Genomic DNA, 13,862 nt, shown 5'->3' with positions numbered 1-13,862 from the left:
GACAACGCAGTAATCCATATGAGTTCATGTACATGGTATGACTGTAGATACCTCTCTCATGTCCTGAAGCATCTATCCCACCTGTCGGTCAGGAAGCGCATGGCAGTGCTAAGCCTGCCACTATCCTGCTGAGGCTTCCATGTTTCCAAGCTTTCAGGCATTGGCGTCATTTTGCTTGCCTAATGCAATAGCAAATATAGCGATACTGTCTTCACTGTCCCATTCCAAACTTGTGCCTCCCCCACATTCTCTCAGACCTTCCATCTCCTTATTGAGTGCCAGGACCAGGACATGGTCCCCTAGGCCCCACCCACCACACAGTCCCAGCCAATGGGGCGTCCCCGCAGATCAAATATCACTATAACAGAAGGACTTAATCGGCCCTGGATGTTTGCAGAACTTTACAGCCGGTCCCCTGCCACAAGGGAGCTCACGTCTTTCAGCTTTTCTGAGGTAAGACAGTGAAAATAGGCAGAGTGAGAGAGAGAGAGAGAGAGAGAGAGAGAGAGAGAGAGAGAGAGAGAGAGAGAGAGAGAGAGCGAGCATGTGTGAGACAGAGAACATGACGGTTTGTGTGAGAGGCACTGAGAGAATACAGTAAATGGAGAACAGGACCCTGTCTGTCTATCAGTGGAATATACATGTGCAAAAAGCATTGTCAAGGTGCTGGACCACTCACGCTTGAGAGTAGAGGATAGTCCACAGTGATGCGCGTGCACCTGAAATCAAGGCAAAAAACACATCTGCAGGGACTGATCTGCTACTGACAGGATCTACAGCAGCTTCTGGTCAATATTTGATGGAGAGTTAGCATGTTTGTTAGGTGTTGCAGTGTTGTGTGCATGCTGGAAAAGGAGACTGTTCAATAAGATAAATACTATCCTGTGAGTTATTAAAATGCACTCTCTGCTGTCAGATGTTAATTCATAAACCTAAAGAAAGCTTCTGGTACCCTAAGTTCACTGACTTTTGCCCTAAGGTCACAGACTAATTTGGAAGGGGTACATGTGAGTGTCTGTAAGTATGCATGTGTTACTTTGACGTGTCAGTGCGCTGTCTGCAAGCGCAGCAGCTAGCAGTGCTGATTGAGTAAGGTATGGAAATGACTTTAGTGTAACATTAGTCATGCCACTGGGGCAGGAGGCTATTGTTATTCTTCTTAAAGCTTACTGTATCACTTCAGATTGCTATATGATGCTAACAGCTGTATACACCAGAGACTTCACAATGCCAGTGACAATCTAGACTTGATTAATAGTGATTGCCTACTTTACTGCAAAGAGCCCAAGCTTGTGGCACTTGTCGGAAGTGTGTCTGAGAGTGACAGGTTCTACAGGAGCAATTGAAACATTGTTTTGTTTTGTTTTTTCAAAGAACAGAATAGCAGTACTTCAGTGAGCACACCGCAAACTTTCTTAAAACAGAAAAAATTAATATGCTGAGAATTTATGCCTTACCAGTTCAGACTCTGCATAAATCATCTGGATTTTTTTAAAGAAACACACAGAAATGTTTACAGAAACTTTCAGTTAGCTTTTCTTTTTCTTTTTTTTGTATAGTTGGAAATGATTCTGTAGATAGTGTTTTATTTTGCAACTTGTTTTGCAAATCTAAATTAGAAAATTAGAAATGATATATAAAACTCTGTTCAAATTCTACTTAGAAAATTTCCAAAAATGTCTCTGCATATGCTGTGACCACATAAGGGAGTAGTCAGAGTGTTATGGAGACTATTTCAAGAGAAAGAACTTGATCTTGAAGCCAGAAACTAGATCCTGAATAATGTCAGCAGCAGATCTGCAGCTGTCTAAGATGGAATACTTACACACCACGAACTCAAATGGATGTCTTGCATCTACATTACTGCTCACTCAGTCCTCAGGAATATTTGTAATCTACTTTTATCAAAATTCACCATATATCAAAATGTGAGACTTTGATGTAGATTAGCTAAAATATGAATATAGAGGAAATGTCTCAAATATAGCAAAACTTTTGGTTTATTTAATCAAAACAGTCCATTTAATTGATTTAATTAAATGCACAGTACTGATATAGAGCGCTTGATCTTTATCTTTTAATGGAACTGATGTGTTGACAGACTCATTAATCTCTCAGACCAAGTAAAAAAAACCCAACATCACAAAACTCCACGTAAGACCTTCTCACTTACTGCTCAGTGAGAGCTTGAGTTTCAGGAGGCTTTTATAGACGTTTGTCTAGTGACTTTCTGAGCTAATATTAGAGCTCAGAACTAAACCACTTGAAAAAGGGTTGCAAATTAAGGAAAATGCTGGATGCCCAGTGGTCTTCCCAATCCCCTATAGGTCCTATATGGTACATGTTCTGGCATAGAAGGAAGTCCAGGCTAGGGTCAATGAGAAAGGGCCGAATCTACTTGGTAAGGGAGGAAACCTATTTATTGCTCCAAGCACTCCTACAAGGAATCTATATTTAGCCTACATAAAGAATCATCGAGGATTAGGTGGATGTGTAACTCATTTTCCTTTTTCCCTTTCAGTACCAAAGTCCACAATCATCATGTCTGACACAGAGGAAGTGTAAGTTTCCTGCATATCTTTCACCTTACAAAATCCCCTTCTCCGTCGATTACATAAACAGACCCAACCAAGAGTGGATTATGTTTCTAACATATAAATTCAAATACATTATCTTAAACAATCAGACACTGATAGTTCTTTTCTTGCTTTTATGGTTTTACAGTGATCAGCAGGGTGAGTATTGCCATTTTTAATTTTAGAATAATTAATGATTCTGATTCCCTTTTAAAGTTTTTAATAACGATCATTTTAGTCCCAGTGCTATAGATGCTCCACAGTGAAGTGAGTGCAGGTTTTAAGTCTGTCAACAGAAACCTTTGCAGGTTCAAATTAAAGGCAGCTATTAAAGTTCTTGAGGAATGTCAGAGGTTAATTTTGCGGTAATGTTCTGTTGTTGGATGAAGGGTGCTTCTTCAGTCTCAGCTGAATCTGGAATGAACTCTTATGCATGCTTGCAGGTACCACTGCTGCTGTCAGAATCTTTAGGTCCAGATTTAGAATAATTCAGTTTACACTTTCTAAACCATAAACTACACCGAATCATTGAATGCAAAATATGAATTAATCTGTTTGCAATGCATTTCTCCAGCTTTCTACTGAAAAGTACAAGCTAGATAAGATAGCCCATACTCCACAGCTAGATACAATTATGAAATATGATGAAATAGAGTCAGCCTGATGTTATGACGTACCAACAACAAAAGGATTTAAATTTGAATCAGACCACTCTATCAGCTGTGGAGGAATGTACAGTGTGTGCTTGGCATGACTCCAAGCTGTACACAGATCACTGATCTGGGTACAGTCGGGCACTTTGAAAACTCTGCTGATCTACTGCTTTCTTTTTCCAAAACTTAAAAACGAAGTCGGCGACGAAGGTAAAATACATACCTTATAAATTACATATCAGAAAGATATCAGTACTAATTTTCTAATTTTGCAGTTTCGTCCGTGCAGTGACTTAAGTCTCTTTTACCATGCAGATGCTGTATCAATGTCCGTGCATGTCTTAACCTTGTCACCTTTTCTATGTCTTCTACTTCTACTCCATCATCTTCTCTTTACGGATTTGCCCATGAATCATGTGCCGTGTCCTTCATCGTGTTACTCATCCTATCGTTATCATTAGCTCTCTTTCTCCTTAATTCAAATACAATAATAAAATAATAAAACAGTAATCCTACTTGACTGTCCACACAAAGTGAAAAAAATATGTTTAGCTCACAGTATTACATAAATAATTTAATTATTGTTATATGATTATCTTTGGCTCACACTGCATAACATAAATCTTTTCTTAGGTCCCTATTTATGTATCATACATTATCTAATGCATTCTCTGCTGTTCTTTCTGCGTGTGCAACCAGTACAACTTTCCTTACTTCTGCACCATGTACTGCATTTCCGGGGACGGCGCCTCCTGGTGGCCTCCATGTTCCCTGCATTCCATGACCACCAGTCTGTGGACCATTAACCTGATTCTTCTTCTTCTCTGGCTACCCTTCCTTCTTCCACTAACCTCTTTGGGCTTAACCCTCCTCTCCCTAACCCCACTCCTCTGCGCGTGCATAGTCGTAGAAGAGGTAACAGACGTAGAGGTGGCGCCTGAGGCGGCCCCGCAGCCAGAACCAGAACCCGAGCCAGAACCCGAGCCTGTGGCTGAACCAGAGCCAGAGCCAGAGCCAGTAGCCCCAGAGCCAGAACCGCAACCAGAACCAGAACCCGAACCCGAGCCCGAGGTGGTGGAAGGTATGTCGCATGGAATATTCTCTCATCCTCACCCATAAAGTGGCAGTGCGCTCCTCTGTAGTAGAGACTCCAGTTACAACGGACTAACCCCCACCCCCCAACTCCCACAACCAGGACCCTAATAAGCAAACATAACCTCCTCTTCTTACCCGTCTCTGTTACAACTAGACATGTACTTATGCCTACAAGTGACTTCCCGACTGCTGTACTCTCTCTGCTTACACTGCACAGTGTGTAACACAGCTGCCAGACTCTGACTGTCTCTTCATTGCCCTAGTGGCATACTAAGCTTCTAGATGCTTTAGTTGAATAGATACAGAGCTTGTAAAGGAGCAGCAAAAATAACTTGTTACAGGGGGAGTGTCCCTGGGTGTTCCTGTCATGCACTGGTTCAGCTGCCATGTCAACTGAGAAAATGATTGTGGATGACAACCTCATGAAGTTAAACGGAGCTCTTATCTGTTCTTATTTACCCAGATGATGGCACGGCTGATGGACGTTTGCCTCAGTCCAATGGTGTCGCCATGTTAATTGCATAGTTATTGTTTTATTTTCAAAGTATTTCTTATGAATTGTGATTTGATGATGAAATGAGATAATTATTCACTCTATTTTGGGTGATAGAAGTTATTTAGTGCTGTAGTCTAATATATTTTCTTGTCACACCAGTTAATGATTTATATGTCCATATCCGTGCATATAATTATGGCAAAAACACTTTGATAAACGAGAAAAATGCACTTTAAGGAGCAGTAAGTGATTTTTACCACTGAAAAGTACTACACGACATTTATGAAAGTGATTAATTAGAGTTTTAATTTTTTGTAAGCATTGCAGCTCACATGAGATGAAGAATCAAATAGCTTTCAATAGTCAATAGTCGTCAAATGAATCAATCGTCCTCAATAGTCCTGAAGTAGTTTCTGATCCACAGAGCAGCTCCCCCACATGGAGGCGGCTATGTTTCAAATAGATTTAATGCAGAATGTTTGAGCCATCCAGGCCACTACATGTAAGTGTGCTGACTGTTTCATAATGAGAAGAAAAATCATTGGGAAAATGACTCATTGCTCCTTTAGGAACGGGTGGATTCACCTTAGAAGGAGATCTCCTGTCATCAAAGTAGGATTTCTAATTCCATTCTAGAAAATGAATACACTGTAAAAAGAAAAATGAGGTTGAAGCGCCTAAGCCGTTGAACTGAGGCCTCATGTTATCACAAATGATTCTTGTAAAGATTATGTACATCAAAGTAATGCTAATATGTGATTATCTCCATAAGACATCTTAAAGTGTATGTTTTTATTCACTGAACAGAAGAGCCACTTAACTGGCTAATCCAGGTTTTCCTTTTCAGTGTATGGCATTGCATGTTTTGATATCTAAAGTTTAAATGCCATCTGATGAATATACAGATGTATTGCACTTGCTAATATTGTGTATTCTGCTTTTGCTTTCATCGCTCGCTGCATGCAGAGGTCTTTGAAGAGGAAGGTATGTTGATTACGGACACGTGCCACTTTTCTTTGCTGTCGGCAGGTCTTCATTATCCCTTGTCTCAGCTGTCGTTAGTATCCCTCTGTTGGAGTATGTATGCACTGCGGTTCCTCCCAGTCAAACATGATGTTTTGGAGCAAGGAGCACTGCTACCATTGGCCATGCCCCAAAAAGAGACGAACGCAAAGTCGAATCCTAAATGTTAAAATGGTGTGTTCTAAAATTAAGAACAAAGGGTGAAAGAATATTAAATGCTGGCGACCACTAACCAATGGGTAGCAATATACTGCTATGCCACTCATTTTCTGCATGGCATGCACAACTGACTCTCCTTTCAAGAGGGAGGACCAGATACTAACTCAGCCACCAGGCAAGGGTTTCATTTTGGATGAATCCAAAATGTACACACGTAGACTGGTGTAGGGCTTTAGCAGAAAGTGTAATCTGGCTCATTTGATACTAGAGGCAAACTCCAGCTTGCGTACTTGAAGAATAACCTTTGTGTGGATTTCTAAGTACTATAATAACTTAGAGATGTGTTACAGGTAGAATGGACTTTCTGTGAACAAGTTAACTCAAGATAACATTTTTCTCTGACTTTCAAAATGTTCAATGCATTTTATGTAATGTTTGTTTATTAATTAGTGCTTGGAAGATTCTGATTTCATTCCTTTAATTCGAAATAAGGATTTATCTTTTTTCCTAATATTTTTACAATCGTACTACTCATTCTGTAAAATATTTACCCAATCATTAAGCTGTTTACTACCAACATTGGAATTTTGGTTTGAACTACTAGTTTGCTTCATGTACTACCATGAGTGGATTTCTAACCCAGTAATGTGTGCTTGTCCCCCTTCACTCTTAATCCACAGAGGAGAAGCCGAAGTTCAAGTGAGTAGTTATCCTCACACTCAGTTTAACTGAGAATGCTGATGCGAAAATATTTCTGAACTATGCTCTCGAAATTACACAGGGACTTGCATGTTTATGAACAAATAATCTGATTTAATTTTGGTTAAGATCCTTCTTTTTATCTTTTCACTAAAGGCCAACAGCTCCCAGGATCCCTGAGGGCGACAAAGTGGACTTTGATGTGAGGGATCTTATTGGTTGTTTTTGTATGAATGGAACACTCGCACAGGTGGCATTGGGAGTGACCAGGGAGTGATGTAGTAAAGTTCTGTGTTTCCGCGCCTCACAGGACATCCAGAAGAAACGCCAGAACAAGGACCTCATTGAGCTGCAGGGCCTGATTGATGCCCACTTCGAGCATAGGAAGAAGGAGGAGGAGGAGCTCATCGCTCTCAAGGAGAGAATTGTGAGTGAGCGTGGCTGAGGAATAGGGTGGAGGCGGTGGGGGGCCGTGCGGGGCTGGCGCGTGGTAACTGCGGCTGTGCCCTGTGCGCTCCTCCGCAGGAGAAGCGCAGGGCTGAGAGGGCTGAGCAGCAGAGGATCATAGCTGAGAAGGAGAAGGAGCGCCAGACGAGACGCGAGGTGTGTGTCAGCTTATATACACGCGCGTGAACGCGTACACATACGTATACACTCTTACCTCCCATACCTTGAGACCGCGTCCTGCTCGCTTGAACAGGAAGAGAGGCTGAGGAGGGAAGAAGCTGATGCTAAGAAGAAAGCAGATGAGGAAGCCAAGAAGAAATCTGCCCTGAGCAGCATGGGCTCTCAGTACAGCAGCTACCTGCAAAAGGTGATTCCGCTTTCTCCTTTCCCCATCACACACAGCGCCACTGAGCGCCTGTGCCTTCAAAGCACCAGCGCTGGTGCTAGAACAGCATGACTTCAGCTTTGGGTTTAACCATGCCATTCCAGGCTGACTCTAAGAGAGGTGGCAAGAAACAGACTGAGAGAGAGAAGAAGAAGAAGATCCTGGCTGAGAGGCGCAAGGCCCTTAACATCGATCATCTCAATGAAGACAAGCTGAGGTAAGGGGTCGTCTGTACACTGGGAGGCCAAGCCACCACATCGGGGCAGGGGTCTGTTGTTGAGGGCTGTGACCTGTCACTGACCCGTGTCTGTTCCTGGATCTCAGGGATAAGATCAAGGAACTGCACGAATGGATGAAGACTCTGGAGTCTGAGAAGTTTGATCACATGGAGAGACTGAAGAAACAGAAGTATGAGGTAGGCAGTCCAAACACACAAAACAAAAGGACAATTATACAGTAGCTTTTCATATCATGGTGTCCTGAATGTGAGGGAAACATTTATAAACCTCAGTCAAAAACAGATTTTTTTTTTTAAGGCCTCTTTTACAAGGTTTATCTTCGAGATTCGTGAGAGACATTAAAAAATACAACTTGAATCTTGTCCAGGTTACAACACTGCGTAAGAGAGTGGAGGAACTGAGTAAATAGTAAGTCACAGGTTTAGCAGGAGGCAGGGCGCCCCCTGCTGTGCATGTTCTGTGACTGCCTGCGGATGAGTGCATCTAAAGGACAGTACACCGGAGCAGAACGGGTGATTCACACACAAGAACATCATTTCTCTTTCTCTTTTTTTCTAAAACATAGTAGCATGTGAATCACGTGCATTTTTGAAGGTTTTTTGTCGGAAATCTGCTGGAATCATAATTAGGTCACTGAAATTCAGGCTCAACCTCCGGTCTAAGTACAGCAGAACTAACAGGTAACAGACAGAACACCAGTGAAGGTATGGACAGTTGTTAAAATTCTGTTAGAGTGTATTTCTGAAACGGTCACTGATTACAAATCAAGATTAAAATAATTATTGAAAGACTGTAAGAGTTCATTAGCTTGTAGCATTGGGTCGTCCTAGTCCACCAGGCCGTGTCCAGAGAGCTGCTCTTCCCCAGGTGAGGCCGGGTCATGCCCAGATAATGCCTCCATGCATGTTAAAAGGTGCCGATGTGTTGTTTACAGGTGCTCACTTTCAGACATCGCATTGATGAGCTGCAGAAACAGTAAGTTCACTAATCTGATATTCCGATTCTCCATTATCTTGATCCATCGTACTCCGTTGTACTCTAATCGGTAAACTGCCTGTGAAAGTGATTTTTGAGGCACGTTTTACCTCTTAAACTCTTAAATCTGTGACTTCCAAATCATGAACTCTTCATGATGGTGAGATACGCGTGCTATAAGTACTACTTTCTCTCTCCTTTATACATTAAACATATATAGTAGCGTTTTAGTCATACCAAATAGTTCAGCAAAAATTGCATTTCTGCCAGAAATTGTTTTGTGATAGCCAGTAGTTAGACTTACCTCACTGACTCCTTAACTTTATATAAATGTACAAAGGTAAGTGACGCATGCTGTGCATGTGGCATGTAGTTGGATCTGAGTGCAAACATTGAGTAGACGCAGACGTGTTCTGCGTACTCCGGTTTAACGCCCCAGTCTTTATGGGAAGCTAAGTCGGAAGGCTGTGGAGCTGGACTGCCTCATTCGGTTCTCCCGATTACTGTCACATTACAGCAGCAAGAAGGGCGCCGCCACTCGCCGCAGAAAGTAAGCGCCTCGTGCCACAGCGCGAGGCAGAGACCGACCGCCACCGCGCGCGGAACACGCGGAGTCTCAGCGACGCATCTTAAGGCGCAGCCCACAGCGCAGAGACGAAGCAACAGTACTGCAGTTAGCGCTTTACTGGCCGCAGACCTACTAAATACTCTACAAGACTCTGTGATTACTGTTTGTCAAAGATCCACACTCACGCTTTCTCGCCTTGGACTGTTGTTTGGTTCTCATTTTTTCATGTAAATAAAACTTTACTCTTAATCCTTTGTCAGTAGATCTGTTGTCGTTTATCTTAAACAGCAATAAAGTCCATGTTTATAGCCCTGTCATTCACGATTGTTTTTTAAACAATTCACAAAAAAAGAAATCCGTACTAGTATCATTTTAAAGTATCCCGAGACAGGAAGCCTGCAAAGAAGAAACACCCCCGACCTCAAAACTGACAAGACAACGCCGCTCCTGAGCGAAACCGTCCCTGAGAAATGTCAAAGTAAACTACATTTCTGGTCAGAATTAAGCATATTTCTTGTCCTATAAGTCACGTCAAATGCATAAAATAAACGGTATGGATAACAAATTAATCGATAATCAAAAGTATTGGAGTCTCAACTATTACGACACTGTCTAGGCGGTGAGGTCGCAACAGCACTGTGAAAATACTTGGTAGCAGGATGGTATGTGGAATGATTAATCACTGGGCTGAACTGGCAGGAGAGTTGAAATATATATATTTCAGTCCCAAATCCCGAACTGGACTACCCACTACAGCAGTCCAGGAGTGTAACACAACAGAAATTATTGTGTGATTATATTGTACACACCTCTATGCAAACCTCCCTATGTCTAAGAGATCTTCAATGTGGTTTAATCTGCCTAAAATGACAAGTACAAAATGCGTATTAGTTTTCCAGTGTAGGGTAACTTGAGATGTGTTTAGCGTTGGTGTTGGTGGAATGTCCCTGCTACCATCTTTCGCGACAGAGCAACCGGGTTTTTGATTAAATGATCAGATACGTATAGTCTTTATAACGCGCCGTGTCAGTGACCTCCTTGTTGTCCACAGTGCTCTTGTTTACGGAGTCTTTAACGTTCACAGAAATCCGACGGTTTTCATGTGTCACGTTAACACGTGCACAGTGACAACAGCTGAAATTAGACTATAAAATGTGCAATTCAAATGAGCAGAACTTCACTGCAGATTGTTGATAGATTGTTAAGCTTTTATAATAGTATTTATTAAAATGCAGCAATACAACTTAGTTAAAGATATTTACATTGCGTTTTAATTATAAAAATAATAAGTAAAAGATCAAGAGGCTGCACATGTGAGTATTTTTGTCTAGTTAAGAAAGTTTCACAAAGGATTTTGCGCATTATTATGCGCTTACACAAGATGGCGCTGTTGCTGTTTCTTGTTTTCCACAATATGCGTCGGCACTGGAATTGGTTCCTCTCGAGGTTTCTTCCTCGCCAATTGGCTTGCTCACTGGGGCTTGGACTCGGACATTTGTAAAGCTGCTTTGTGACAACAACTGCTGTATATATAGATAAATTTGAATTTGACTTTGATTCGTATGAAACAGAAATTATTATTATTATTATTATTAGTAGTAGTAGTAGTAGTAGTAGTAGTAGTAGTAGTAGCAGTAGTAGTAGTAGTAGTAGTAGTAGTAGTAGTAGTAGTATAATTTCGAAATTATTGTTGCCGTCTTATCTGATATCTAATCGTCATTACCTAACAATAATAATCTTAAGTAAGCAGAAGTAACCTGAAATCTTGAAAATTTTAAATGAACACAGATTCGATATAATACGACAGCGTTTATACGTAGGCGATATGACCAAATTTATTTATTTGATTTATACATTTACACCTTAGGCACAGGTCGATGAAGTACCACTGCATTGTGCGGCTATACGGAAACTGTGTTTTGACATGGATTTGGAGGCCCTAACCATTTAACTGATAGTAGTAATGCTAATTCAACGTTAAATCGCATTGAAGAATTAATTAAGAACAACATCGTTACCTCGTTGTTTTACACCGTTAGGGTGTGATATTATCAAGCCACACTGCAAAAGCAGTCTGGTGAATCGCAAAATAAACGAGCACTTAAAGCAAGAAAAAACACTAAAATAACCACTTGATTTAGTGATCTAAAATTTACACAGGTCCTTGACACATAGTCTAGGCAAGGATTTTTGTTTAGTTAAAAAAATTCACATTGTTTCGATTAGTTTCTTATTTTAAACGGTTTAACTGAATTAAAAACTAGGTGTTAGTAGTCATAAATCAACCGACTAAACTAAAATGTATTAAGTGCCATATTATTCGGAGAACAGAAAAGACTTGCATGAGAAAATGTCCTTGCGTGTATAAATAAGTCATATCTTTATTCGACATTCACTCACTGAAGATGTATAAATATAAAGTATAACGCGGGACACAACAAACCTCTCAAACAGGCAGCATTAAATACACAATGTTTGCTTTTTTCTCAATTTTTAACAAAACAACTCTTATATACACATATACAAAAATGGTCCTCTAATTCTCATATCTGAAATGATTATTCTCTCGCGAATAATTAGGAAATAGTAAAAGATAAAGATGACAGAAATATTTTCAAAAAAAAAAAGGGAAAAATATGGTCACATACTGAAAGCTGACAAATTATATAAATAAGAGTATTTAAGAAACTGACTTCAGAGCCAAAATTACAATGGAATTTGACATTTTCTACAGAAAGAAAGAAAGAAAGAAAGAAAGAAAGAAAGAAAGAAAGAAAGAAAGAAAGAAAGAAAGAAAGAAAGAAAAAGAAAGATTGAGAAGCTAGCGTTTCTGTTCTCTTCTCCAGCGTCTTGTGAAACAGGTCGTTGCCTTTTTTCTCTTTATGACAGGAATAGTAGTCCGCATGGAAGCTGATTGTTTATCCCTCCCGTTGGCTGAAACGCGCATGTTGTCCGCTCTTCTACAGCACTTGGTAGATGGGGTCCTGAGCCGACTGGGGGCACTTAGTCGGAGAGGGCGTGGGCGCCGCCGGCTCGCTCAGGGTAGATCCGTCCTGCGGGGAGCACGGGCTGCCGTCAGAGGCCTCGTGCACTGACAGCACCGGACACGCGGGAGTCTCCGTTGAGATTCTTTCCACGATACTGGACAGACAATCCAAGCTCGAGACGACTGTATTCTTGTTATTCCGCACGTCCCCTGTAAAATAATAATAATAATAATAATAATAATAATAATAATAATAATAATAATAATAATAATAATAATAATAATAATACATTAAATTATGTTTCTCCAAAACTGTTTTAACTGAGTTTTTGGCAGAATGTCACTCATGATTGTCACGCGGACCTACCATTTTGAGTCTCGTTGAAGTAGGAGTTGTCATAACTGTTTCGCCTTCCAGACGGGCACGGGGGGGCATTAAAATCCATCTGGAATAAAAATGCACAATTATTTTTTTTTACTAGAGATAGATAAACATAACGATAAAAATATACAGTCATTCCATGAATTAACCTAATTTTATTTTTGAAATAGTTTGACATTGACACCTCAGACAAGTCAGTCTAACAGTTTTCTCATAAGTCAGTGTGTCGCCGATCCGATTTCTTACCATGCCGTCCGAACAGTTGGACCTGGGACTGGATGCGTCTGAGTCGCCGCTGTATTGTTCCAGAACCGGGTAATAGTTGTCTTCTTGACTTCTGAGCAAAGCCTGCAGGGACTCGATATAACTGATGGCGTTCCGCAGTATCTCCACCTTGGGAAGCCTCTGGTTGGGATTGGTGGACGTGCATCTCTTCAGGGTTTCGAAGGCGTCGTTGACCTTGCTCAGACGTCTCCTTTCTCTCATGGTCGCAGCTTTACGCCGATCCGCGTTAGTGGTTTTCCTTTTGCAGGCTTTGCATGCCCACAGGAGACACCTGCCCGCCTGATGGTGGCCGCTCGGCGCCCGAATGTGCTCGTCCTCGATGTGACTATGTTCGTCCGGTTTGAGTAAGCTCACGTGGACGAGTCTGGGGTCCAGGTCCTCGAAGAAGTGCATGTCGTTTGTGTTGAAGCAAGGGTCGTCGTAGAAATCGTCAGCAGAGGTGATGTTGAACGGAATATCCGACAGCTCCATCTTTTCTGTGCGTAAAAAGTGTAGCCCAAGAGTATCGCGTTCCTCCTTTTTGAATTTTTTTTGCAGCTGTTAGACTAATATATCTTTTCAAGCGCAGATGCTTGGCTAAAGCTTCTTGAAACAAATGAATGTTCTAGACAATAAGCTTGGGTCACTTCAACACACTGTCCTGCGTGCACCCTGGAGGCACTTGTTGCTGAGGAGGCTCACGCCCAGTTTATATCCAACCTGAGCCAACTCGAGGCGTGTCGGGCGTGTCACTCTCTGACCAATAGGCGCGTGTTCAGCCGCCGTGGGAGGGATTTCAGTTTCTCAGGCCGAAAAGATAATGATGGTGGCAACAATAAAGGTTAGGATTAGAAATGCGTCTATAAGTCAGAGTCACTAAATTATCGATAACTCCAAACGGAACAGTTGAGTTAG

The 13,862-nt window shown here is 41.4% G+C and overlaps 2 protein-coding genes across 7 annotated transcripts; one reads left to right on the top strand and one right to left on the bottom strand.

The window, feature by feature from the left end:
- The first annotated feature begins 353 nt into the window (after positions 1–353).
- tnnt3a (troponin T type 3a (skeletal, fast)) lies at positions 354–9,623 on the top strand. Of its 6 annotated transcripts, none has more exons than XM_027015194.2 (15): positions 354–453; positions 2,522–2,561; positions 2,725–2,735; positions 3,428–3,439; positions 4,134–4,310; positions 5,787–5,804; positions 6,683–6,701; positions 6,858–6,903; positions 7,012–7,128; positions 7,227–7,304; positions 7,402–7,515; positions 7,638–7,750; positions 7,858–7,948; positions 8,707–8,747; positions 9,265–9,623. In XM_027015194.2, exons 2-15 carry the CDS (start codon positions 2,542–2,544, stop codon positions 9,299–9,301), a joined length of 894 nt encoding a protein of 297 aa, XP_026870995.2. In that variant the 5' UTR covers positions 354–453; positions 2,522–2,541; the 3' UTR covers positions 9,302–9,623. The 6 variants fall into 6 exon arrangements, with proteins under 6 accessions (XP_026870995.2, XP_026870996.2, XP_026870997.2 ...); XM_027015195.2 differs by lacking the exon at positions 8,707–8,747 and adding an exon at positions 8,140–8,180; XM_027015196.2 differs by lacking the exon at positions 3,428–3,439.
- Positions 9,624–11,666: 2,043 nt separating this feature from the next.
- On the bottom strand, positions 11,667–13,620 carry myod1 (myogenic differentiation 1). Its single transcript, XM_027015227.2, has 3 exons — positions 12,930–13,620; positions 12,669–12,747; positions 11,667–12,511 (listed from the first exon to the last, which is right to left on the bottom strand). The coding sequence occupies exons 1-3, from the start codon at positions 13,437–13,439 to the stop codon at positions 12,276–12,278; spliced, it is 825 nt and encodes a 274-aa protein (XP_026871028.2). The 5' UTR covers positions 13,440–13,620; the 3' UTR covers positions 11,667–12,275.
- Between the last annotated feature and the right edge of the window lie 242 nt (positions 13,621–13,862).

Source organism: Electrophorus electricus, chromosome 2, assembly GCF_013358815.1.
Source record: "Electrophorus electricus isolate fEleEle1 chromosome 2, fEleEle1.pri, whole genome shotgun sequence".
In the NCBI taxonomy this organism is placed as follows: Eukaryota; Metazoa; Chordata; class Actinopteri; order Gymnotiformes; family Gymnotidae; genus Electrophorus; species Electrophorus electricus.
The sequence above is the reverse complement of the archived record's forward strand: the minus strand, read 5'-3'. Positions and strand labels throughout refer to the sequence as shown.

Coding starts and splice junctions, on each gene's coding strand:
- tnnt3a (XM_027015194.2), top strand. CDS start 2,542: ATGTCTGACACAGAGGAAGT. Junction 7,516..7,637: donor ACAGCAGCTACCTGCAAAAG/GTGATTCCGCTT, acceptor ATGCCATTCCAG/GCTGACTCTAAGAGAGGTGG. Junction 8,748..9,264: donor ATTGATGAGCTGCAGAAACA/GTAAGTTCACTA, acceptor GTCACATTACAG/CAGCAAGAAGGGCGCCGCCA.
- myod1 (XM_027015227.2), bottom strand. CDS start 13,439: ATGGAGCTGTCGGATATTCCGTTCAACATCACCTCTGCTGACGATTTC. Junction 12,748..12,929: donor CCAACTGTTCGGACGGCATG/GTAAGAAATCGG, acceptor TTTTTATTCCAG/ATGGATTTTAATGCCCCCCC. Junction 12,512..12,668: donor CTTCAACGAGACTCAAAATG/GTAGGTCCGCGT, acceptor ATTATTTTACAG/GGGACGTGCGGAATAACAAG.